We start from the raw sequence: 26,608 nt of genomic DNA, 5'->3' as shown, positions 1-26,608 counted from the left end.
TGGGGTAGAGGGAATAGCAGGCAATGCTTCTTGGAGGACATGAAAATGATCAGTCTTTAAGGATGAAGTGTAGACTTCCATGAAGTCATTTTCATGTGTGCATGTATATGTGCATATGTGTATGTGTTCGTGAATGCATACGCCAGTGTTTCTGGACCTCTTGGAAGGGGCAGGGTAAACAAGGGATAAATGCAACTCAGACTCTGGTGAGCTTAATCACTAATTGGATTAAGGTGATCTGCCTTCATATTTTAGGGTTTCTCAACAGCGGAGCTCTTAACATCATGGATTAGATGATTCTTCATTCCTGTCCTTTGTAGGATGTTTAGCAGTATCCTGGCCCCAACCCAGTACATGCCAGAAACACTTGCAACCAATCATTATACTAAAACATGTCTCCAGGCATTGCCAAATGTCCCTTGGGGTCAAAATTTCCTTGGGATGAGACACACTGCTCTATCTGCTTATAAGAGGTGAACTATTTTTGGAGAAAAGACTATCGTACAAAGGCTCTGTAACCTTTCCATATGCCATTTCTGACATTAAATCAAAGAAATCAGAATCAGGACACAGGAAATAACAAAAGATAATAGAAACAGAAGCATAAGTGACTCAGTGATTGGGATTATCAGATACAGGTATTAGAGTAACAATAACAAATGTAGTCAAGGAAAAAAATTGGCAAAACGGGTCATTAGACGATATCTATAGCACAGAGCTAAAATATCTTTTTTTCTGACTTTCACTCATGGTGGTTTGTTTCCTTATGAGTATATTTGCTGGTCTTCCATGGTGAGCTTATACATGGTTTCATCCTAAATTCTAGAAAATCTTTAAACCTAAATTCAGGACAGTTCTCTTCAGTGAATATTTGTGTTAGTTTCTCACAGGATATTACTGATCTCTTTAGCCCTCTTTTCACGGTCCCCAGTTTACTCAAGGAGCCTCAGGTTCAACTTCTCTAAAGTGCTAATATTAGCTTTTACCCTCAGGACCCCTTTCGTGTGAAGTTGGTGATTGCTCTTCTTCTAGCTCATAGTTTTTGTTTTTGCGTATTTGAAGAATTACATTACTTTCCATAAGCCCAGCAATAGAACAAATACTTTATTTCAGGTACAGTATATTATTTGTTCTTTGTATTACTGGAAGTTAAAGCCCATATACTGTGTACTTCATTGTAATATAGCTTTTGTAATGCTGTTTCAAAAAGTGAAAACTAACAAAATCATTTCAAATCACATCTCCCCACCAAAAAATAAATAAAATTGAAAATTAAGTGTAAGATAAACAAGAAACTTAGATCTCGAAGAGAATAAGTCCAGAACATTTACTAACTATACTAAAACCTGGTATTGTAATTTCTCTGCCCAGTTTTCTAGTGCTTTGGCTATTTTTATCCCTTTGCATTTGCATACCATTAACGGTACCTGAATACTTAGGAATGCGTTAAATCTATAAATCAATTGCTAGAAAATTAACAGTATTAATGTTCTAATTTATACCTTTCCTTATATACGTCCCACAAAGCAGTTGCCATTCTCTAGGAAAAAAAAAAAGAGTATGCAAATTAAAATTCCCAGTGGAATTAATGTAATGTCTTATTATATAGCACATAATGGACAAGCAATCAATTCTTTGGACTCTCAGGCAATCAGTTGTATTTAAGCCAAAGATGACTCAAGACAAAAGTAATCAGGGTTCCTCCAACACTGCTTTTTGTGTAATGTAGAGCTTATCATTGTTGAAATCATCTAATGGCTTAGCCTTTCCTTGTTCTCTTTTATTACCTCATTTCATTCTCTGAATGGCTTGTGCAGTAGTGATGTTAACTATTATTGCTAGGACTGATTGAATAGTTTATTTCTTTTGATACAACACGTGAAAGCAAAAGTCGTTTCACTGCAGAGCTGATATTGCAATTTCCTGTTACTTCAAAGAAGATACTGCTTTTCAAATAACAACATGGGAGTTTTTGACAATTAGCAATTATGTGTGATTTTGTTTTGTTTTTGTATTCTGTATTCACTTCTTTGATTGTATTGATTATTTGAACGAGAATGTAACATAAGCACAGTTTAGCTCATAATATGAAAGGACCCAAAGTAAGCTCAGGTTCTATTTCAAACAAAGGACTATTTATCCTACATTTTCCATAGTCAGAGATATGAAGGCTAGTATGAAGGACCTGCATTGCAAATACTTTCATTTCCTGACATTTTTTTTCATTGCCAATATAGACACATAATCATATGCATTTCAGTGCTCTATTTTTTTTTAACACTCTCCTTCTCTTTCTCTTTCCCTTAATTGGAAACATATTTTCCTCTCTTTCTCCATCTCTACACTACCCCTTTGATATTCTTATCAAAATAAAATGTTTCCTCTTACTAGTAGAATCCAAGGAATGTGGAGCACTCTCTTTTGTTTGGTAATCGTACAGTTTTTCTAGTTAGCTAAAAATAGCCATGAACGTCTCTATGGTCTCTACTGTGACTAAGTGTTTAATTATCTTGAAATAGTGGAAAAGATAGTCAAGGAATTTTTCCTTATATGTATTCCCACAGTCTCTGAAGTTTTCCATGACTTTTTTAAAAAAAATAAATTTGTTGAGTGACATTTGTTAGTAAAATCAGATATGTTTCCAGTGTTCATTTCCATAATACATCATCTATATATTGCGTTGTGTGTTCACCACCCAAGTCAATTCTCTTTCCATCACCATATGTTTGATCCCCTTTACCCTTCTCTGCCTTTCACTACTCTCTTTTGCCTTTACAGGCAATATTCACTAGAATATAATTTGAGAATATCTATATTTCCATAGATCTGGATCACTTACGCCCCCAGTACTTTCATCACTTGGAAGTATATTTCTGTACTTAATTACTTTTACATTGTAGCCAATGGTAGTAAGTATTTATCTCGGTTTCTGTAGAAAATAAATTGATTTGAAGGAAACCACAAGAATTTAGCTTTTTATTTGTGATGTAAGGCAACAATTTTAACATTTAAATATAAGTCAAATAAATTAGTATGATTTTAAAATTACATTGATTTTAAATTAGTATGATTTTAAAATTACACTGATTTTAAAATTACATATCTTAGTGACAGTCTTTGAGGAAAAAACTGTAAGTAATACCATGGTATATGCTATGAGTCTAACATATATATAACAAAACATATTTGGAAAATTTAACTAGAAAACAGGACTATTGGCTACAATTGGCACAGGTTTATGAATCTAATTCCTGAATTACACCTGAGACACTTTAGAGATCATTTAGCCCAATAGCTTTGCATAAGAATAGGAAACTGAATCTATAAAAAAGCAAAACTGACTAGTCCAGGGTAGAGAGACCATTTATTGAAAAATCAACCTTTCCCTACTATACTATAATGTTACCTCTGTCATAAAAAATGTAACCTTATATTGTATGGGTCATTTTTCCAGTGTTTTTATTGTGTTCTATTGTTTGTCTATTTGTCTAATGTTTTAATAGCAATACAGTCTTAAATACTGTAGCTTTATAGTACGTCTTAAATCTGGTATTGTAATTCTCCACCCATTTTCCTTCCACAATGCTTTGGCTATTTTTATCCTTTTGCATTTGCACACTATTAATGGTGCCTAAATGCCTAGGGATGAGTTAAATCTGTAAGTCCATTGTTGGAGAAATAACAGTATTATGTTCTCATTTATAAACATGGTATACCCTTTCTTCCATGCATATATTCTTTAATTTAACTTAACTTACAGTTTTCTATATAGAGGCTTTGACATCTTTCATGAGTATTCCTATTTTATGTTTTTTGTTATTAAAAATTATATCATTAAAATGTTTCATGTCTGTTTGCTCCTGCTGTATAAAACTACAACTAAAATTTTTAATATTAACCACTTCTGTTTTATGACCTTACTAAATTTATTTCTTAATTTTAATAGTTTATATGTATTTTTTTTATTGGATTTTTTATCAACATAACCATGCCATATGTAAGTATTGACAGTGTCATTTCTTCCTTTCTTTACACTGTTTTTTATTTCTTTATCTTGCTGTAGATCACTAGATAAGATGTTTGTATAATGTTGATTAGAAACAGACATAGTGGACATTCTTGTCTTACTTTCAATCTTGGGGAAAATGTTTTTAATATTTTACTTCTAGATGTGAGGTTTGCTATAGATTATTTTTAGATTAACTTCATCAATTAAAAAAGTTACCTTCTATTTCTTTATTTTTTCCTCATGAAGGAGTTTTGAATATTACCAAATATGTAGAATGCATCTATTGAAATGATAATATGGATTTTTTTGTTAACGTGATGATCTAGTTTGATTGATTTTTAAATGTTAAACCAACCCTTTAATCCTGGACTAAACCCATTTGTATATGATTCTTTTTGCAAATTAGTGTATTCAAAGTTTGTGAGAGAGATTGTTTTGTAACATCCTTTTCCTGTAATGTCCTTTTCTGATTTTGTTGTAGAGGTTATTCTATCATAATAAGATTTAAATTCTAGACTTAGTTTGACCTTTACAAGACATTATTTTAATTTTATATACTGTTTTCATTTATATTTACCTTATATTTACATTTTATTTTTCATTTATTCATTTTAGTGTTTATGTTGGGATCATTTTCCTTTTGTGGGAAGAACTTTTTTCTTTGACATTTTTTTCTGATAAGGCTCTTCTGCTCATAAGTTCTTTTAGTTTGTGTTTGTGTTGTCATTCTATAATCAAATTGTAAGGATATTTTTGTTAGGCATACAATTCTAATTTGACAGCTTCTTTCAGAATTTTAAAGATATAATTTCATTGTCATCAGGCTTAAGCACTTATTTTGTTAATTCAATTGTCAATCTTCTTTTTTTCCCCCTTTATTTTCCTTGAAGTCAATGCATCTTTTTATCTCTAACTACTTTTAAGATTTTTCTCTTTGTCTTTCAACAATTGATTTGGCTGTGTGTCAGCTATGCTGTATGTTTTTCTTTTTATTTGTTCTCTTTAAGCTTCATGAAGCTTCTGGAATATGTAGTTTAAATTCTAGATAAATTAAATTCTATTAGAAGTGTCTTGTCTATTACCTCTTAAAATATTACTCTGCCTCATTTTATCTTTTTTTCTTTTTGTAAACCCAATTATGAGTGTGATATTGCTAGCTAATTGCATTGCCCCCTATAATAGTGTGATATTGCTATCTATGTTTACTTAATTTATAGTTAGATAAAAATGAATCGAGTAATTTTAGGTGTTTTTTTTTTAGAAACTATCTTAAGATTGAAATAATTAGATAATATCATTTAGAGGTCTAATAGACTTCCTCTGTAATATTTTGATCAATACCTTGGAAAACCTTTAGAGAAAAATAAGGCTCGGTATTCTCATTTCCCATTTCCCATTTTCAGTTTTAGACACTCTAGGGCAGACAACAGAAAATTACATTAGTACAACATTTGCTTAAATGTCTTACTTCCTCACATCATTCGTGATTGATTACTTGAATCCTTTTGCACTAAGAAAGCACAAACAGAAGGATTGACATTTATATGTGTTTTTTAAAGTCATGAGCAATTCTTCCTTCGCTAGCAATTGTAATGTCAATGTGGATTAAATTGTAAGTCTCACTGCCCATTTTGAAATGGAAGGTGAAAAGTGCTTCTTCACTGTTAAATGTCTGATGGAAGATTACTTTATTCTCACAAAAAATATTTGTGCTTAGATGAAGTGGTACAGAATATTATAGTTCTCAAGTGTTTAATTCCTTCTCATAGAAATTTCATGGGAACTTAGGATGCATTTGGCAGGAGCTTTTCCTAGTGCAATCAGGTTGCTATGGTAAACTTATTATTTTAGGCAAAGGAGGACTGTGTTAGTAAAGTACTAATCTCTTTTCTGTTTTATGTGAGACTCTAATTACTTTCCAACTATTGAGCATGTATTCCAAGTGTGGCTTTTACTATTTTAAAAAGTGAAAGAAAATAAGGTCATAAACAGTATGCCTGCTTTTACCACGCTGGTAGGTGCATTTGATCATATAAGCAATCATTTTTTTCTTAAACAATCTCATTTGGGATCAGAAAATACAAGGGTTTTGTTTGTTGTTGTTGTTTGTTTTTTGAGAAATGGAATGAGAAAGGAGAGAAATGAATTCTATACAAGTAATTGAAATCCAAGCTTTCCAACATGTTTTACTATAAAAATATAAATAATTATTATTTATTGAGCACTTACTATGTGTCAGGCCCTGTCTTATGTACTTTATGTGCATTACAATATTTAGCCTTTACAATAATCCTGTGTTATCATTATTATTATTTCCATTATGCAACCATGATAAATGAGGTTGAACTGACTCTTCCAAGAAACCACATTTAACAATGGATGTACCAAGATTAACATTCAGATTTATTTAAAGTCAGAGCCCATGCTTTTAACAGTATCTGTGCCATAAAATTTATTTCCCTTCCTCTTTTCCTGACTGACATTTAACAAATATTATAAGACTCTTTCCCAACTTATTTAATCCTACAGGGTATATGTGCTCATGTATTTTATTCCCTTTATTCTCTCTACTATTAAACATTTTTAAATGTCCTACTTAATTTTGTATCTTCAGCATCTAGCACAACACTAAACCCATAGTTGATATTCAAAAAGTGTTGAATGAATGACTGAGTGATCAATCAATGTATTTATTGAAGGTTGATGAGCCTGGTTAAATCTATTCTTGAGCAAGACCACATGTGTGTTCTGTTGTGGTGTAGTTTGAAGGAGATTAAAACCATTTCCCACCTAAGCACCTCAAATGTGAACATATAGGATAGAAATGATTTGTGAGCGTATGTGTATGTAGTGTTGTGTTGTGTTTTCAGGTATGGCTTTTGGAGATAATTTCAGTGTTTAATAGTCGTTGCTCAGTTCCACACATCTACCATGTGGTTTCTGAAAATTCCAGAGTTTTACTCCTTTACAAATGCTCAGCGATATTACTGGAAGATTCAATTGGTCATTAACACTAAATGAGGTACGAGTTTATCCGATTAATCAAAGGACTCTCTCCTGACTATTAATCCATGAGGTTAGAGTTTAGCGTCCCTTTTGTTTACCTTTGTATCTCCCCATCTAGCATATAGTAACTAGTCACTGCTGAATTGAAGGCTCTGCCCTATGGAAATGAGAATGAGGAAAGAAGAAAGCAAAACCTAAAGACTCAAAGATGTGTCATAGTTAAGACTGTGCAAAAGAGGAATCCAAGAAGAAAATACATATCTGGAAGAAAGAGGGAGGGAGTTAATTATTCTGATATTTGAAAAAGATATATGAATTATCTATCAGGAAAAAAATGTACCTTGGACTAAATATTAACACTATCCAACTTTATAGAAGAAATACAAGACAGAAACTATCCATAATGAAAATAATGAAATGAAATATTTGAACACACATGCCAGTATTTAGTTCATCCTTTCTGGAGAAGCACAGAAACCAATAATGCATATTGAGGAAATTCCTTGCATGCTTTAAAACATTAATAAAATTGTCACCATAAATACATATGCCCTTAAACTTAAAAATTGATGTCTTGGTAGGTGGAACTGTAATACCTTTCAGGAATCAGGTGATTGATGTTCTGACATCTATCCATGAAGGACTAGTTAACCATACCTAGCCATACTGCTGATGGTCCTATAGTTCGTCTCTTTCCCTCCACAGTCTGGATTATTGTTGTCATTCACACATTCACCCATGATGAGGGCTAGCATGTTTATGCACACCAGAAGGTAACTGGGGCTCAGAAAATCTAGATTCTATCACCAACACTGCTAACAGCTATTTCACTGGCCTTAGGCAAATCATTTCACCTCAGCATGCTTGAGTCTCTTCATGTATTAAATAAATCACAGCAAGCCACGGATCTTCCTGACATTTTACAAAAAATAAATGTGTGCTGGTATATTTTTCCAGGGAGAGATCTGGGTTCTACCAGTTAAGAGTTCTTGATTACAAACAACAGAAACCAACTTCATTAACTGGGATGAAAAAGGATTTTATTAGAATGGGTTAGGCTCAAAAATGCAAGCTTGGACAGTCAGCGTATGCTACAGCTCAGGAAGCAAGACACTGCCGAAAACCAGCCCCTGCTGCCTTAACTTTTGAACTCAAGCCTCTGTGTGATGAGCTCCACCACTCCTGGACACTCACTGCTGTACTGTTGCACTTGCTACTCTGTGCCTTTGTTATCACCCTCAAAAATCAAATCCCTGCCAAGAGTGTCTGATGAGTTCCTGTTCTGTCTGCCAGAACATAGGGAGAGGGGATATCATTGGGGGAGGAAAGGGACTCTGCCTTCTGCTAAACATGGGACTGTCTCCAAGGAGAAAGAGAGACTGGCAGAAGGGCAGCCAGAACAACAGTATCTATGGCCATAGCTTCCACCAGATTCTCAACGGGATCATGGCCCCAGCACTTCTGCCAGAAAATATTATGAATCAGTGCATTAGATTATCTTTAATTACAGCTCTGAAATGATTCTAAATACTAATTTTCCTTTCTTCCATCATCTACCAACTCAGAACTTCTTTAACAAGATACAAATGCAACAACAGAATGCCTAACAACATTGGGGGGTCATCCCCGAAATACCATATGATCATTGCAGTGGGTGTGTAATTATGATGCTTGGGCTAATGACAGAGAGTCACAGATTTCTCAAAGTAGTCACCAGCTGAATTTCTGGCAAACCAGTACCAATTCCTCAAACAAAAGAAATTTACTTTCTCATTCAGTCTCTTTGTGCTGTGTTATGAGTACATTACAACTCAATATAGCTAAATGTTAGGTGTACAAACTTTAAGGTTAATGAGAATGAATATAAATTTTTTTATTTTTATTTTTTTAATTTATTGGGGTGACATTTGTTAGTAAAATTACATAGATTTCAGGTGTAAATTTTGAATCTATCCCTTATAAACTGAGTCACCATAGAAAGGAACTTGGTCTCATTGTCTCCATTTCCTGTTTAATAAAAGGATAGTGATAACACTAGTCAGTGTGTTATTTTGAAAACAAAATGATGGCATTCATGGAATTATAGTGTTTGACACAGTTGCATCTCAAATAATAATGATGAAAGTCCTAATGAGAATAATTAAGGAATTCCCAACTGCAAATTAAACTTATTTCAAAAAATGTTTATACTTTTAAATTTTAAATCAATAATAATAAACATATTTAGATCATGTACTTTGACACATGTTCTATGATAAAATTAGTTTTGTTAACTATAAAATTGATGTAAAATAATCACTAAAATACCATATTGAAATATATCTATGAACATTTTTTTCTTATGTGGCAGATAGATCCAAAATAAAAATATATATTTTAAAACTATCACAGTATGTTAAATTATGTCAAATGCATAAAATTGATTTAGTTACATTAAATAGTATCCAAACCAAGTTGAATATGAAATACCAAAAGAATTCAATAACAGAATTGTTCTCCAAAGATAAATGAAACAAAAAGTGGAAAGTAGTAAATAGAAATAACTTCTGAGCCAGCAACCATCACTTCTACTCCTGATCTCCTTGGCATTTGTGCTTGACCTTTAGTTTACCTTAGGAAGGTCAGAAAGGTTATTTGCCGAACTGCACAATCAGGCACATCCTAGCATTGGTCCAGGAGGTCTGGGTTTAATAGCATGTTTGTTTCCTTTGAAAGCCTTCCTGATTCTGTGAATCTCCTAATGAATGTATTTTGCAGGTAAATGTGAATGTGGCAAGTGCACTTGCTACCCGCCGGGAGATCGGAGGGTTTATGGCAAAACGTGTGCGTGTGATGATCGCCGCTGTGAAGACCTGGACGGAGTGGTCTGTGGAGGTGAACAATTCCCACAGCCTTTTGCTACTGCATGCAACCTGCTTCACCCGCCTTCCTTATTCTACTTACTTATCCTTTTTAAAATATTCTGTCAGAAAGAAGATTTAAAAAATCAATATACAATTGGACCTAAAAGCCATATACAGTTAGGTTTGCCATTACCATTCTCTTGATTTAAGGGCATGTGAAAGCATATAGTACAACTATCAATAAAAGATTGTTGAGGCTAAACTAAGTTCCATGGAGATAGTGAAAGGCTTTGCTACAATGGAACAGTTTAAAATGATTGTTATTACTCATAAATATTAATGGAACAAGTATCACCCACAAACTTGAAAAAAAGGGCAGTAAGATCACTCCCTAAGTTTAATTAGAAAATCACAGAAGCTATACAATAGCTCAGTTCCCACGATGTCTCGGAGACCCAAATAAGAGTTTTCAGAAAGTAAGAAACTGTGCAAAGAAAGAATGAAGTAGACAGAGGGTGGTCAACAAAGGTAACATAGTACAACAGAGAGACCCAGAGGTAAAATGTTAACAGTGTCTGCCTGAGCTTCATCTAGGGAAGGGAATGGGAGACAACATCATTCTCCTATCCCAGTCTTGCAAACCTCTATGTTGGAGAGATGATTCATGCTGATTACAGCTCCTTCCAGGTTTCCAGAACAATTAATATGAACTGAACATGGAATCATACTAGGAGACTATAACTATGTCTCCTCAATTTAATTGTCATAATGCAATTGGGCATTATTATTGGAAAAAAAAACAAAATGCATGTACAACTTATGAAAGGTAGGTACACTATCATTATCATTTATCTAATATCCATGTGTATTTATCCATTTTCTAACAACTACAAAACACTTGCAATTTGACCAAAAATGTCTTCTTTCCTTTGGAAGCCAAGGGAAAGGCCCTTTTTAACAAGGGTTGTGCCAGATGGTTTATCTCACGCAATCCATTATGGCAGCCACCTTCAGTAATTGTTCCTGCTTTCTTCATCTTACAAATGGAAAAAATGAGTGAGGTTTGAGGTGTTAATGTCTCATGACTAAAAGGTAGCAGACCCAGCATTTGAACAGTGATGTTTAGTTCACAGATTTTTCCCTATATCCCAGTTTTCCCCAGAGTGGCATCAAACTGTTTTGACTTTATCTCAACATTACTATTAGTTTAGATTGTCCCTTCGCTGGTATTAGTTACCAGAAATATCGAAGCAGATTATAGTCTTTTTTTTTTGTTAAGTACTATATTATGTATATTAACTCATTTAATTCTCACAACTATATATGTAAAGCCAGCCTGGCATCTAGAAAGTACCATATACACATTTTTTCTCATTATCATTGCCATTTTCTCTGACATGCAGTGTCTACCTCACATGGGTCTCCTTGCCCATCTACTTTGGTAATTTGGTTGAAATGGTTGATATTGCAGAAACCTGTTACATCTGAGTACCATTTACACATTCCAATGAGTATGTTTCATTACTTTCCTTGTTATTCACTTCTTAATCTTTACTTGTGATGGTCAGACCTACTGCTTGGAGAAGGATAGTTCCAGGAGGGAGAGGCAGAGATGTCCCCACCAGTGACCTGCTCATATGTGCAATATGTAGCTAGAAAAGCTACATATAATTTACAATCCACACGGAAATGCTGTTTAGTATTCCTCAAAAGAAGCCCTAGACACAGTCAGTTTTTGTTATTCGTGGTAGTTATGGTCTATAAAGTCGTCATGTACACTGAATTAGTGAATACTGAATCATCTTTCCTAAAGGAAATACAAGGCTAAGATCCTGCCTCTAATCACAGCATTTTCATCAACAAATCAATACATAACCTTGCTTTCTGTGTGTTTCTGTTTAAAGATACACTGTGTAATAATGTATTGTTGATTTGTTAACATTAAACCCACGGCCAACCGCCCTATAACTCATGCCTGAACAAAGATTACGTAGCACACATTTTCTCCATAAGGCACATCACAGCCATTTTGCACTGAGGACCACTGGACAGCACTTGCGCACTATACTTAGGGGCCATCCTAAACATTGAAATCACCAGCAAAAATCACAAAAATGCAAAAAGCATGGCATTCAATATACTGCAAAAAGCACACTTATTTACAGCATAAGAACTGAAACAAGAAGGCAGAGCTTGATCTTCTTTGAACTTAGCTAAGAATGTGAACCGCGGGCAACTTAGTTTTTTTGCCATTCTGCCTATGTTCTCAAATGACCTGGAAAGCTTGATGAGTATTGATTTGAGGACTACAAATAAATTTTAGTGAGTAGACGAATTCTCAAATATGGAATATGCAAATAATGAGGATCCTCTGTACTTCACATTAAACCTCTCTGGAAACATCACTTCCGCTTTAGCTTTGCACTTGGCCTCAAATTGTGTTGTTCTTTTACAACAGCTGCTAAAGGTACTATGATTTTAATTCCTCTATTTTGTGAACATTGTTTCATAGAAAGAATTATAGGAGCCTTGACTGTTATAATCTTAAATTTTGTTTATGTCTTAAAATACAAGAGACATGCCACTAATTAACATGTTTGAATCTATAATAATTTTAGTACTTAAAGTATACAACATAGTGAACCAGTTGATAAGATCACACGTTCCCATGCCTTTCATGAACATTTATGTAAATGTACTTTAATATTTAGAAATATAAAGGGCAATATATTACAGTACTTAAGATTATAGACTAAAGCAAGGTTTTCTTGGTTCCAACCCTGGCTGTGACACTTATTACCTATATGACTTGAGCCAATTTACATAACCCCCATTTCTCATCTATAAAATGATGATCATGATTGGTACCTTGTAGGATTGTTGTGAGATTACACAGGCGTTAGGATAACACCTGGCACTTAAGTGTCATATATACATGTTATTATTATCATTATTATATACATATAAAGAAAGTGACAGACATAACCAGTTCAGGCAGAAATTTAAGCTGTGGTCCACTATAAACTTTATGAGATATGTAACAGAGGTCCATAATTGCTTGTTAACTTCTTTTGTAACAAAAATTCATTTGGAATGGTGACTATATGGTCTTTAGTTTTGGATGGCATGGATTTCTCCTTTCTGTTCTTTTTGCATAAAGCAGTCTTTCTCCTCACACTTGATTCTGAGCTGTCAAATCAAAGTGGCCATCCTTCATCTCAGAAGTATTTTTAGTGCCTTATACTCAGCAGTGCACCTTCTGTGGGAAAGCTTCCCATGGATTCGCCCAAGCATGGAGCAACACAATTAAGATGACACTGGCCATCAGGATTCCTCAAGCCACAGTATGCATTGCTAAAGTTTCTGTATTTCTCAATCTATTTAAAAATACCTATTATCATAAGGAAACCTCTATTCCTATTTAGTAATATCCCATCAGGTATGTAGGACATAATGATTAAATCAGTACTCATTACATACTTATTCCATGTAAAGCTCTGCACTGCCTTCCAAACACACACATCCCTTATTTTTTATCTCAATGTTGTGACCCTTGACATGAATAATAGCATTCTCCTTGCTTCAATCTCAAATCCATGGAAACTTGCTCTATCTCCAATCATTCCACATAACTGACTCTTCCTAAATTTATTAATAATCCTGGTTGCCCAAATCCTGGGAGATTTTCAGTTCTCCTTCCACATGACCACTTTTTAGCATCGTGTAGTTACTCTACTCTGAAAACCCCAGGCAATGGTCTCGCTGGGCCTCAGAATCACCTTTCCCATCTGTTTTTTCTCTCACTTCTTTTTTAACCACTTAATTTTTTTTTCTTGTTTATCCCTCAAAGCTTACCAATAAATCTTTGTATTTCCCTTGAAATGGCTTTTGGATGTCTTTTCCGCTTACTATTTGTCCGCTTGCTATTTGCCTGAAGTAATCTCAGCCTCTTCCACTTTCATCTTTAGGTCAGTGTCACTCAAGATGATTTTTTAGCCTCATCCCCTCTCACCTCCGACTCTTCAAATTCTAATTAAATATTTTTATATAGAAATTCCTCCAAATTCCGCATGGTTGAAACGGAAGTAATCATTTATTGCTTCATTAACTCATCAAATATTTGTTGAGTACCCACTATTTGCCAGCAATGGAGGTTCAGTGGTGTGTCTATTGAAGCTTCTAATTAAGTTAGGAAGGCGGACTTTGACGAAGGAAAGACAATGAGGTGAATGGTCTGAAAAGAGAAGCACTAGTTCAATGGGAACATACGTAACAGGGGAATTTAACATAGAGGCTAAGGGAGGCTTCTCTAATGCCTTTATGTGTAGTTAACAACTATTGCATGCATAGTATGTGCTTCACATGCATGAAAAAACTAGACATCACCAGAACCACACGTGGCAGTAGTAGGATACACAGAACTTAGCCAGGTGATGGCAAGTTGCTGTGAAACAGCAGACACAGAGAACAATGCACGCTGGGCACATGAGGGAAAGGGAGAGTGCCATGTTCAAGCAACATTTGAGAACCAGAGAGAAACCCTATGGGATTGGAGATTAGAAAGCAAATGGGATAAGGGTGTGGCATGTTTTATATACCATGTTAATGATTTGGGGCTTTACTCAAAGGATGATAGGAAGCCACAGACAGGGTTTGAACAAGGCAATAACATGATCACTCTAAAGAGTACCTCTTGTTGTCAGGTGAGGTATGAATTGCTGTGAGGAGTATGTGTTTGTGAGGTTGGTGGGTAAATATGGATGTTAGGGGATAAATCCTGGTGAGAGATAAAGGTGGTTTCGCTAGTTGAGGGACAGTAGAGATGGAAATACTTGGATGTATTAGGGAAAATATTAGAAAAATATGGACAACAGGCTAGTAAAACCCTTTACCTTGTTGCAAGAGACTCTGCCCCTCTGTTAAACTTCCAGCTCCAGTTCCTTAGAAACAGATGAAGACGCTATATGCTAATGTTACCAGACAACATTGCTCATGGTAAGAGTGACCTATGATGGATAAATTTCAACTACATAGAGAGGAATTGCAAATAAAATATGGATGTCTGATGGAAATGCTTTTGGCTTCCATTTGTGCCCTGACTCTGCCAACAGGCCTGTCCCTTGCACAGTTTCTGGAAGCTATACATAAGTAATTGTTAGGAAAGATTTTGGCTCCTGTGGGGCCTAAGGTTTCTTCTAAACTGAAGAAGTCTCAACATCTAGGCAACATGGAGCTCATCTCTGAGCATCTGGACTGTGTTATCTGGAGAGAAGGTCATCCCTAGACCACTATATTGAGTTCTCATCCTCATGAATGACTGCAAGGGCTCACAAGAAGAGGACAGCTTGATACTGTCCTGCATATGGGATGTTTCCTGTCCCATATCCTCCTAAGGAGACTAGTGCCAAGTGTCAAACTAAATGTTTAGTTGAACATAAGAAAGGTTGTTCCCCACCACACCACCACTGCCCTGGGAGTACAAAATAGTATTTATGGAAATTCATGATTGAACAATGAGAGTGAGGTGCAGTGTAGAACCAAGATTGAATCCCAAGTTTCTGGTTGCAGCAATTGGATGGGTGGAGAAGACTATGCTTTTGTTGTGCCAATTGTTTCTACCTACTGAAAAGAATTATTTCTTCATGGAGGGCAATTAGGGATGGAGAAACTTAAATGTATTATGATTTTGAACCTTTTGCCTGACATTCTATTCCTTACCTTTGCTTCTTCTTCTGAATAACTCCTTGTCATTTTTCTATTCTTCCAAATCATTTCCTTTAGACAGTCTTTCTAAAATAATTTTATACTTCTTCCATACTATAATACCTTCATTATGACAACATGACATTTTATTCTAAGTGTTCTTGTGTCTCTTCTCATCAAATCTACAGTTCTCATTAATTTAATCAACCTCTTCCTCTCTCTGAAAATTTATTGTATCCTTAAACTTAGTATAAGTGTAAATGCTCAAGAACATTTTTAATAAATTGTAAATTAAGGGAGTCAGATGATAAGTGATTCCAGTTTTGAATCAGAGAATTGTCCAATTGGAGTTAATATTTGACTTAGATCTTGTATAGCTAATATTTAAAGGTGTTAAAATTTGATGTGAACATTTTAGGCCTGAGAAAGCTCAGCAAAGCTCAGAGGTGAAAACATATTTGATATTTTGAAGGAATATATTTATTTTATTTTTTTACATTGAACTCTTTCTCAGCGGCTCTTGAATCCATCTTTGGGAAGTACTCTTTTCAAACTACTTACTCATTTATCATTCATAATAGATATCATTTTGTTTATTTTGCTTTGCTCATCTTTAGGTATTAGGACATTGTAAAATATTTTTACATTAATTGTTTTTCTTTTCAACATTTAAAACAACTAAAAAATAGAAAGAACAAAATTAAAATCATCAGCAAATTCACCATCCAAAAATAATTATCTAATGAAATTTTTATGTATTTCCTTCTAAGTTTTTGTTTTTTCTTTTAAGGGTTAAAACAATTTTTGGAATCTAGATTCATGAATCTTCTTTGGGTATTTGGATATTTTGTCAAGAGAAAGTCCACATTCTATGGTATGCTCAGTTGCTTTAGTAAGTTTGTGCATACACTCTGATACATTTTTTTCATACATGATTTTAGTGAATAGAAGTAACCATTTTCTTTTGAACTAAGCAAAGCAGTGCCATGGAGCAAGATTAATGTGAATCTCACATTCAGACTGACCAGCATTTGGATTCTGGCTCTATTTCCTACTCATAGTGACTTGGATGGGTCAATTGGTTTCTCTGCCTTGGTTTAGTTATGTGCACAATAAGGATAACAATGCCTACCTATTGGCTTTATGGTGAGAATGAGACATAAAGAAAGAAATATGACTGCTACTATCTGCCAAGTGGGCATTCAGTGATACCCTACGTGTGTAATGGAAAGTAAAAGATTGAAGTGTCCATCTCCATAACAGGACAAAACAACACCTTTGTCTTGGATATCTTGGGGCACTAGCTACCGAGTGTTTTGGAAGGAAGTTGGCATCATACACATCACAGTTCTCTGTGCCAGGGAAGAAATGGCAGCTAGTTTGTTCAAAGCATTTAGTGCCTCCATCATATGGCAGCTGGGAGTGAATGGGTCTTACTATTCTAAGTGTTTGAAACTCACTAACACCATCCCGAGGGTGTGGCTTCAGAGGAGAACAAAATTGAGAATCACTAATTTGGGTAATTTTCTCAGTTTACCAAACAGACACTGAGCCATAGCTTCTGTAGTCTTTCAGATGGAAAGATGAACTAGAGCCCTGTGTGTCCACTTCATGATCAGAAAGCAAAATACAGGCCCCTGACTCCAAAACAGACTGTCTGAGCATTTTAGCGAACGACAAATAAGTAAAACCAAAAATATCCATAAATCTACTTGATCAGCAGGCGCCTGAGAACTGATAGGTAGTGCTGTTTATTCACCTTCCTAACAATAACACTAAAATGATTAAACCAATTCTGGTAGGCTGGGATAAATGTACAATTGTACCTGAAGGTGAATGTAAGTAATTACATAATTTTAAACAGTTCAGTTTTGATTACACCAAAATTACAGCCCAAAAGGAGAGTCATGACAATGACTGGCAAAAAGAAAATGAAGTAAAACCATTCTCCATTTAATTAACTTATTGGCGAGTCATGCTTAATGTTTATAGACCACATGTGGGCCCTCTCAAAACATCTTTATTAACAAAAAATTTGTTATGTGACCTACAAATGCATGGATTTTTATAATCAGATAAGTCACTGCTAAAACAAAAGCAAAACAAACAAAACAACAACAAAAAAACATGCTTTGTCCAAGTTGATAGTCCCCAAGATGTACTTATTTTTTTAGTTGTATATGATTTTACAATTTCACAAAGACATATCTACATGTTAGTTCTTGTGTGTTTAATTGTTTTAGCCAAAAATAAGCCTAACCAAAACCCTCTTTCCTGTACTCCATATCCCCAGGATGAGAATAAGAAATGGACTGCTTATTGCTTCTATTCTTTCCTCTATGCTCCTGGAATAGCTGCCCATGAGTCCAATTTAGAAAACAAAAGGGGATAATGAAGAGCCACCTCTTAATTACACAATCAGTTCACATTTCTATAGGGATTTCTTTAGTTCGGAGCTGTAATTTGAAGGAGATCATGCAGCCTGAGAGTATCAGTGCAGTGAGCCCCAGCATTGCTGGGTTTCTCATGTTAAGGAAGACCTCAGGCCACTTACTCAGGCCAAGTCGTTTTTAGCTGGACAATATAGTCACTAGTGGGATTGTCTCCAAAGTACATCTTAAAATCCTAAACCTCTTTCCTGAGTTTGTAGGTGTACCAGTTAGGACTGTTGTTGGATGAAGGTAATTAACACAAAAAAGTCTGCAGGATGCCACTACAGAGATGGATGTTGAGGTGACTACCTGAGAGCCACGAACATCCCACACTCCTTCTATATTCACTTCTGCTCTGCCTCTTTATGAGGACTTTTGTCATCATGCTTATAGAAAGCCCCTGTTGTGTCCATTTTCTAGGAAAAAAGAAAGGGAAGGAAAAAGGGCAAAGGACACATGCTGATTGAATCTGTCCCATTTCCATTGGAAGATGATCACTTTCCTGGAAACCCACCCAGGCTATTTTCTATTTTATCTCATTTATTAGAACTCTGTCCTTGGGATACGTCTTGGTCAAAAAGAGCTGGATAATCAATCTTCCACATAGACATATTATCACTTCCTTGAAAAAACAGTGTTCTCCTAATATTAACTAGGGGAGAAGAATATTGGTAGGCAATATGTCATATCTGATACAATTATTATCCATTCATGGCTCAGTTTCCTAATTGAGAACCATCATTATAATGTTTTAAAGACGTGTCTCTGAGCCAATGAATTTCATTGGAAATGGTCATTGTCTGAAACAATACTGTCCGATAGAACTTTCAAAGATGATAAGAAAGTTTTAAATCTGCATTATTCAACACAGTAACCATTGGTCACATGTGACTACTGAGTACTTGAAATGAGACTAGTGCAACTAAGAAACTGAATTTAAAATTGTACTTAAAAAATCTAAATTGAACAACACATGTTTAGAGCAGTTTTGGTAAATGTTTTGCTGTGGGGAAAGGAATAGGAACTGATGGGAGTGCCAGATGCAAGGAGGTAAGTATGTGGGAGAAGATGCATGGCACTGGAAATGGAGATGGAATAGAAAACTATTCACCTGTGGGAAGACTTGAAAAGTCAGGTGAAGGCAGATTTAGTGTACTTGAAATGGTTCATTAGGCTGGCTCTCTCTACAGATTCATTCTAGAATGATCTATTGTATGCTTATATGGAAATAACATCACTGGATTCTACCATCAAGCAAAGATATTGTTTGTTCTTACTGAAATATATATTTCACACACACACACACACACACACACATATTTCTACAACAGTTCTATCACCCCTAGTTATTCTATTCATAGACCTGGGTGGCAATAGATTAGGGCTGGTCCAGCAAAATCTGACTGTAACTACTCCTATGGTATTATTTTTTTTAATTCCAAGTTTCAGGAACATTCCGCTGAGTAGGCTTCCTTTATGGACTGCTTTGTCATCTTATGAGATAACATAATAATCTTATTTTTCTCCTTCTTTACTGGATGTACCTACTTGTATGGATTCTCCTCCTTTACCTTAGTGCTAAATATTGGAGTTTCCCAAGGCTTATTTCTCCCTGGGTAGGTTCATTCACTTCCAAATCTTTAAATGCCATCTACTTTTGGAAACTGCAGCATGTACAGGACAACTAGCCCTAAGCTGTGTCATGCGGGGTCTCTGGTCCTGCTCCCTACACAAGAATGCAGGATATGGTGAGGCCAAAAAGGAACACCCACGGAGCCATAGATAGGGAAGTCATACCACTATATTCTCACTGGTGGCTGGGTTGGAGACACAGGAAGCAAACATTCACCAGTACCCCAACAAGGGGTCTTCGTGCACTCTAGACTTGCTGGCGGCTAGGCAAGACACACACAGGAAGTAGGATCCACACAATCCACCATCCACCTTTCTGCCTGCCAACCAAATAACCAATCAACGCAGTCACCGCAGTTATATCAGTGACTAATTGGCTAACTGGTTACAGCTCATGGCCAACCAGTCACAGCTGATAGCCATCAACTATCCGAGCCAGCACCTTTCCACATGAGGCCGAGAGCCTGGAAACTGCTCTCTGGGACTCTGTCCCCACACCAGGCTTATGTCAACTAATTCCTTGCCCTTTCTACTCAGTTGTCTTAAGAGTATTTCATGTAAAAAGGTGAAAGGAAAACAAAACAAAACATAAATAAAATGACATAAAATAAAAGCACTGAAAATACCAGCTACTAATGAGTATGGAGAACGACTGAATTTTCATACATTATTGTGTCTGTAACTTGTTACAACCACTTTCAAAAACTCTTTGGGAGAGAGATCCAAGATGGCAGAGCCAGTAAACACTGTGCCTGCATCCTTCCGTGAACACATTAAAATTACAACCAAATTATAGCACAATCAACCTGGAAAACCATCTACAATCTACCTGAATAGAAGCTCTCTAACTGAAAATATAAAGAAACCACAACAAGACTGGTAGGAGGGGCAGAGACGCTGAATAGGCCCCACACCTGTGTGTGGTGGTTGAGAATCAGGAGGCATATCTCAGCCATGGAGGTTCCCCCTACCCTTGGTGGAATGAGGGACCTCAGCCCCTCACACCAGGCTCCCCAGCCTGGAATACTTGTGCCAAGAAGAGGAGCCCCCACAACAACTGGCTGTGAAAAACAGTGGAGACGCCCACCGTCCAGGTGGAATGGAAGGAAGCAGAAAACCCAGATCTCCTCTTAAAGGGCTGGCGCACAGACGCACGCAGGCACTTACCTTGGGCTCCAGCAGAGGGTCGGTGACTCAGGGCATTGGAGACATTCAGGGGGTTCGAATGAGATGTGCGACTTCAGGAGGAAGACTGGAGAACAGTTGCCATTTTACCTGTGAGGTGTCATCCTAGGAGAAGCCGGTAAGCTGGTGGCCTCTTTCCTGTGTTGAGCCTGCCCCCTACGTTTACGTCTTAATCTGAATCTGATTGGCCTGGTGAGCTCCGCTAGCTCCATTGCTCCTCCCTGCTGACTCAGCTGGGACCCCACTCCACACAACTGGCTGGAGGCACTTTCTCGAGCAAGCAGGCAGCCCTGCCTGCATTGTACTCTTTCTGGGAAAACTAGCAGAGTCCATAGGCCCCAGGCAGGCAATGACTGTCCTCAGTGTGCTCTGAAACTTTTGCTGAGTCACTCCAGGCTCAGCACTGGCACAAAACCAGACTCTACATTAACATGCTGACCATAACTCTCCCAAATCTAGTGACTCTCTGAGACCCTGTCTCATAAAACTCATGCACCACATGAGACTTTATCAGTGGCTGAACTTTAAGGGAGCTGGCAGGTGGCAGAAGGCCTCTGGGTGTCCTGGATTTTTGCAGAGTTATCCCAGGCCTGGTACTGGTGGCAGCCATCCTCAGTTCGCAGTGTGGCCTCTCCCACACAACTCCAGGATTAGCACAGGCAACAAACAACTGCACATCACTTTGTACTTGCTATCAGGTAGCCTCTGTCCAGTAAAAGGCAGTAATGACCTGGGCCTGCTCTGGAGCCCTTCCCAAGAGGCCCCAGAACCCACATACTTGGAAGTTGACTTCAGAACACAGCAGAGCACTGTTCAATTAGCCCCACAGGTGGCACAACCAAAAGGTGGTCTCAACAGGCACCAGTGCCCCTGGGTAGAATTCCACTCAGTGGGGAAAGCCTCTTACACAGCAGCACATACGCTGTTGTGTGGCCAATCCTGGCCACTGGATTGGCCAGACCCCACAGCCAGTCAGCCTGAGTGTCAATCCTACCCACTGATATGCCAATAGCAATCAAGGCTCAACTATAAAAGGAGAACACACAGAACCCACACAATGGACATACCTAAAGCACCCGGAGCAGGTGACCAGGGAGACTGTGCCGGTGGGCTCCACAGGACACCTATTATATAAAGTCACACGGCCAAGACTGGGAGACATAGCAGATCTACCTAAACATAGAAACAAATACAAAGTGAGTAAACAACGAAATACATCCCAAATGAAAGAACAGGAGAAAACTCCAAAAAAAGAACTAAACAAAATGGAGTCAAGCAACCAACCAGAGACAGAATTCAAAACAACGGTTATAAGGATGCTCAAGAAACTTAGTGAGAACTTTGAGAAAGAGATAACAAGCATAAAACATGGACATAGAAACCATAAAAAAGAACCAGTCAGAGTGAAGAATACAATAACTGAAATGAAGAAAGCACTATAAGGAACCACCAGCAGACTAGATGAAGCAGAGGATCAAAGACAAGGTAGTAGAAAACACCCAATCAGAACAACAAAAAGAAAAACAAATCCAAAAAAATGAGGATAGCTTAAGAGACCTCTGGGACAACATCAAGCGTAACAACATTCACATCATAGGGGTACCAAAAGAAGAAGAGAGAAAGCAAGGGATTGAGAACCTATTTGAAGAAATAGTGACTGAAAACTTAACTAACCTGGTGAAGAAAATAGACACACAAGCCCAGAAAGTGCAGAGAGTCCCAAAAAAGATGAACGCAAACAGACCCAGATCAAGACACATTAATATTACATTGGCAAAGTTCAAAGACAAAGAGAGACTCCTAAAAGCAGCAAGGGAAAGGCCAACTAATAACTTATAAGAGAGTTCCCATAAGATTGTCAGATGATTCCTCAACAGAAACTTTGCAGGCAGGAAGGGATTAGCACAAAATATTTAACGTGATGAAAAGCAAGGACCTACAACCAAGATTATTTTATCCAACAAAGCTATCATTTAGAATTGAAGGACAGATAAAGAGCTTCTCAGGCAAGAAAAAGTTAAAGGAGTTTACCAAACCAGTAATAGAAGGAATGTTACAGGAACTTCTTTAAGATAAAAAAGAAGATCAAAATTATGAATAATAAAATAGCAATAGCTACATATCTATCGACAATCACTTTCAATGTAAATGGATTGAATGCTTTTCTCAAAAGACATAAGAGGGCTGAATGGATAAGAGAACAAGACCCTTACATATGCTGCCTACAAGAGACTCTCTTCAGATTGAAAGACATACACAAACTGAAAGTAAAGGAATGGAAAAATATATGCATGGAAATAAAGACAAACAAAAACAAACAAACAAACAAACAAACAAAAAGCTGGGGTAGCAATACTTATACCAGACAAAATAGACTTTAAAACAAAGGCTATAACAAGAGACGAAGAAGAATCCAGTAATCCCACTTCTGGTGTTTATGCAAAGAAACCCAAAATGCTACTTTGAGGGGATGTGTGCTTCTATATGTTCATTGCAGCACTGTTCACAATGGCCAAGATGTGGAGGCAACCTGGGTGTCCGTCAATGGATGAATGGATAACGAGTAGGTGGTATATATATGTATACAATGGAATATTGCTCGGCCATGGAGGGAATGGGTTCTTGCCATGTGCGGCTGCATGGATGGACCTGGAGTGTATTGTGCCGAGTGGAGTATGTCAGACAAAGAAAGACAGATGTGCTGTGATTTTGTTTATATGTGGAATCTAAAGAACAAATCAACAAACAAAAAGAAACAAACTCATAGATACAGAGAACATTTTGATGGTTGCCAGATGGGTGTGGGGTTTGCAGGGGAGGGGGCAGTGAAAGAAGGGGAAGGGATTAACAAGTACAAATTGGTTGTTGCAAAGTACTAATAGTTATGGGGATGTAAGGTATAGTATAAGTGATATAGTTAATAATATTGTAACTACTATATATGGTGTCAGATGGGTACTAGATTTATTGGGATGATAGATGGGAAGGGGTGATAGATAGGGGGCAGGGTGAAAAAGGTGAAGGGATTAAGAAGTACAAATTGGGAGTTGCAAAATAGTCATGGGATGTAAAGTAAAGCATAGGGAATATAGTCAATGATATGACAATACTTGTACTCTAAGACCCAAAAATTCCACTATTAGGTAAATGCCAAATAAAGAAAAAACAATTTCTACGAAAAAGAAAACGAATTTCTCAAACACATGAGGCTCAAAATAGAGCTGATTTGCTGCTCTCAACCTCTCCCTCCTGCAGCTTTCATAGTTAATAAATAACATTATTATTCACAATGTTTCTCTAGCCAGAAAACTAGTCCTTTCTCTCAGCTGCCACATCCAATTCAACAATTCTCAAGGCACCACCACCAAAACAGATCTCCATCCACTTCTCTCCATTTGCACTGTCGCCATCCTATTTTGAGCCTCTATCACCATTCACTTGGAATAACACAATAGTCTCTCACTTTCCCCATACTCACTTTTTCCCAGCACACCTTAATCTCTCCTATTTAGCTGCCAAAATCAACTTACAAATTTTAAATTGTATCACGTCACTCATACTTAACCTCTTCTATGATTTCCTATTTCTATCAGAATAAACTGGAAAGTCCTTACCAAGAACAAATGTGTTGTGTTCTCATTCCTGAATATTTCTCCAAGTTTATATTCTTCTTCTAACATGTTGTCTTCTTTTCACTGCTTGTATCATGCCAAACTCTTTCTTATTCTAAGAACTTGCATTACTAGCTGTCCTAGAACATTGTCTCTCTGGCTTCATGGGTGTCATGGAGTCCTTCAGTGACTATTCTAGTTAACGGGGTTCTCACTGTTGAATATACTAGCACTGTCTTTAATTCTTCCACAGCTCAAGTGCATCTGTCCACTTGTTGTTACTTGTTTTCTCCCTTAGTAGACAGTAAGTACCATAGGGTAGGTCTAGTACAATGCCTGGTGCATAATAGTGCTTAAATGAATGGCTACAATTATTCGAGTTTATAAAGATATTATTGAAAGCTTTTCAAAAACTTTTTTAAATAAAGGGAAAGCATGTAAGTGGCAAATCAAAACACATAATTAGTAATGCATTTTGACCATTGTCTGGGCTGATTGCCAACTTAATGTCCCAGAAAGATATGGTAGATGAACTAATAAATAAAAAAATCACCTATTACATTAAATATTTGGTGTGAGGAGCCACTTAGTTTTTATCAATGACATTCTAAGTCAAAGATAAAATGCCTTTCTCTGCAGTAGAGTTTAAATTATTCTAATTATGCCAAACTGAAAATAATTCTTACTAACAGAGGGTCAATAAGAAACATGGATGTTTGAAATGTCCATAGCTCAATGAGCCAGTTACTAGAAGCTCTCTATTGCTTTCTTACTTTTCTGGTGCCCCAGATTATCTGCCCCCAAAGATGGACTTTTTTTAACGTCTGAAGTTTACCTCACTTTAATTGGACTTTTATTGGAGATACAATCTCCAATAAAGATACAATCATTTTAATAACTATTGACTAAATGTGTAGATCTTATGGGACACTGATTCCATAACTTCACTCCACTCTACAGAAATAGAAACAAAACAGACATCCAAGAACTGTCCATTGTTCTTGAAGGACAGTCCATTAAACAGATGATCTGTAAACATGTCCTGGATTCAGTTTATGGTTCTCAGTTGGGATTTGTTTTTTTAAAAAAATCAGGAGATGCTGTTTAAAAATAACCTCAATCTTCAAGTGTTTTTTGAGGATCAACCATGTCTAAGGCATCGGGCTCAGCATTCTGAATACTACTGTGATGAATCAGAAGTGATTGCTACTTTCCAGGAATTCGGTCAGGAGATGGGTTTAGTTCATAAATAACTACATATCACAAGGTAGAAGACAGAGAGTTCCATGATAGAGGGGAAATATAAGGTAGCACAGAAATTCAGAGGAGAAGAAGATGAAGATGTAGAGCAGGGGGATGGCATTTCTATCACAACAAAGGCCTGAAGTCAGAAAAGCAAAGAGAATGTGTAGAGAACAACAAGTAGGTCAGTTGGGTTACATCAAGAGGTAAATGAAAGGGGAGAAGAGGAGAGAGAGAGTAAGGTTGGAAAAGTAGCTTGGGACTCTATTTCAGGAACCTAAAATATAAGGAAGGCTGAAGTAGGAAAACTTCATTTCATAAACATTAGGGAGTTTTACAGGACTACATCTCAGGGCTGTGATGTGAGTAGTGTGGTACTACAGGAAGCTATGGGCAAGAACATTAGAGAAAGACATGCCAAGAAGGTTTCTCAAAAGTTTGTGATGGTGATATGAGTGGGTATTTTGGAGGTAGTTTCAATAGGACCTGGCAACTTGTTAGATGAGGGGAGTAAGGGGGATTCAAATGTGATTTGAAACATTTTGAACTGGTTGACTGGAAGGAAAGTTGTGTCATTAAAATAAATGGACAATGCAAAAAAGAAACAGAAATGGACAATACAGAAAAGTAACTTTTAGAAAGAAAAATGTATTTGCAGGTCCAGAAGTTTCGATTTGGGATGCCGGTAGAACACTAGCTATGGAATCACAAGAGCGGAATTTAGGAGAGAGTTAGGTATTGGTGATACAGCCCTAGGATAATTGTGGCTATCTGAAATCTTGTGATGTGATGAATTTTTCTAAGGAGAGATTATAGAAAGATAAAAGAAGATGATTCAAGACAGACTATTTGGGGATGCCTACATTAATCTGGTCAGAAAAGAAGTATAAGAATAAATAAAGGAGGACGGTTGAAAGGATAAAGAGACTTCAATGTCATGAAAAC

At 36.6% G+C, this 26,608-nt stretch overlaps 1 protein-coding gene across 1 annotated transcript in view; it reads left to right on the top strand.

The window, feature by feature from the left end:
* Positions 1–26,608, top strand: part of ITGBL1 (integrin subunit beta like 1) — a 201,082-nt gene that overhangs the window by 164,639 nt on the left and 9,835 nt on the right. The window contains exon 8 of the mRNA XM_081046458.1: positions 9,773–9,889. Within this exon, the coding sequence (XP_080902584.1) occupies positions 9,773–9,889 (117 nt within the window). The remainder of the gene's footprint in view (positions 1–9,772; positions 9,890–26,608) is intronic.

The sequence above is a fragment of the Rhinolophus hipposideros genome, assembly GCF_964194185.1.
Source record: "Rhinolophus hipposideros genome assembly, chromosome: 4".
Taxonomy (NCBI): domain Eukaryota; kingdom Metazoa; phylum Chordata; class Mammalia; order Chiroptera; family Rhinolophidae; genus Rhinolophus; species Rhinolophus hipposideros.
This window is presented reverse-complemented; position numbering and strand designations above follow the sequence as displayed.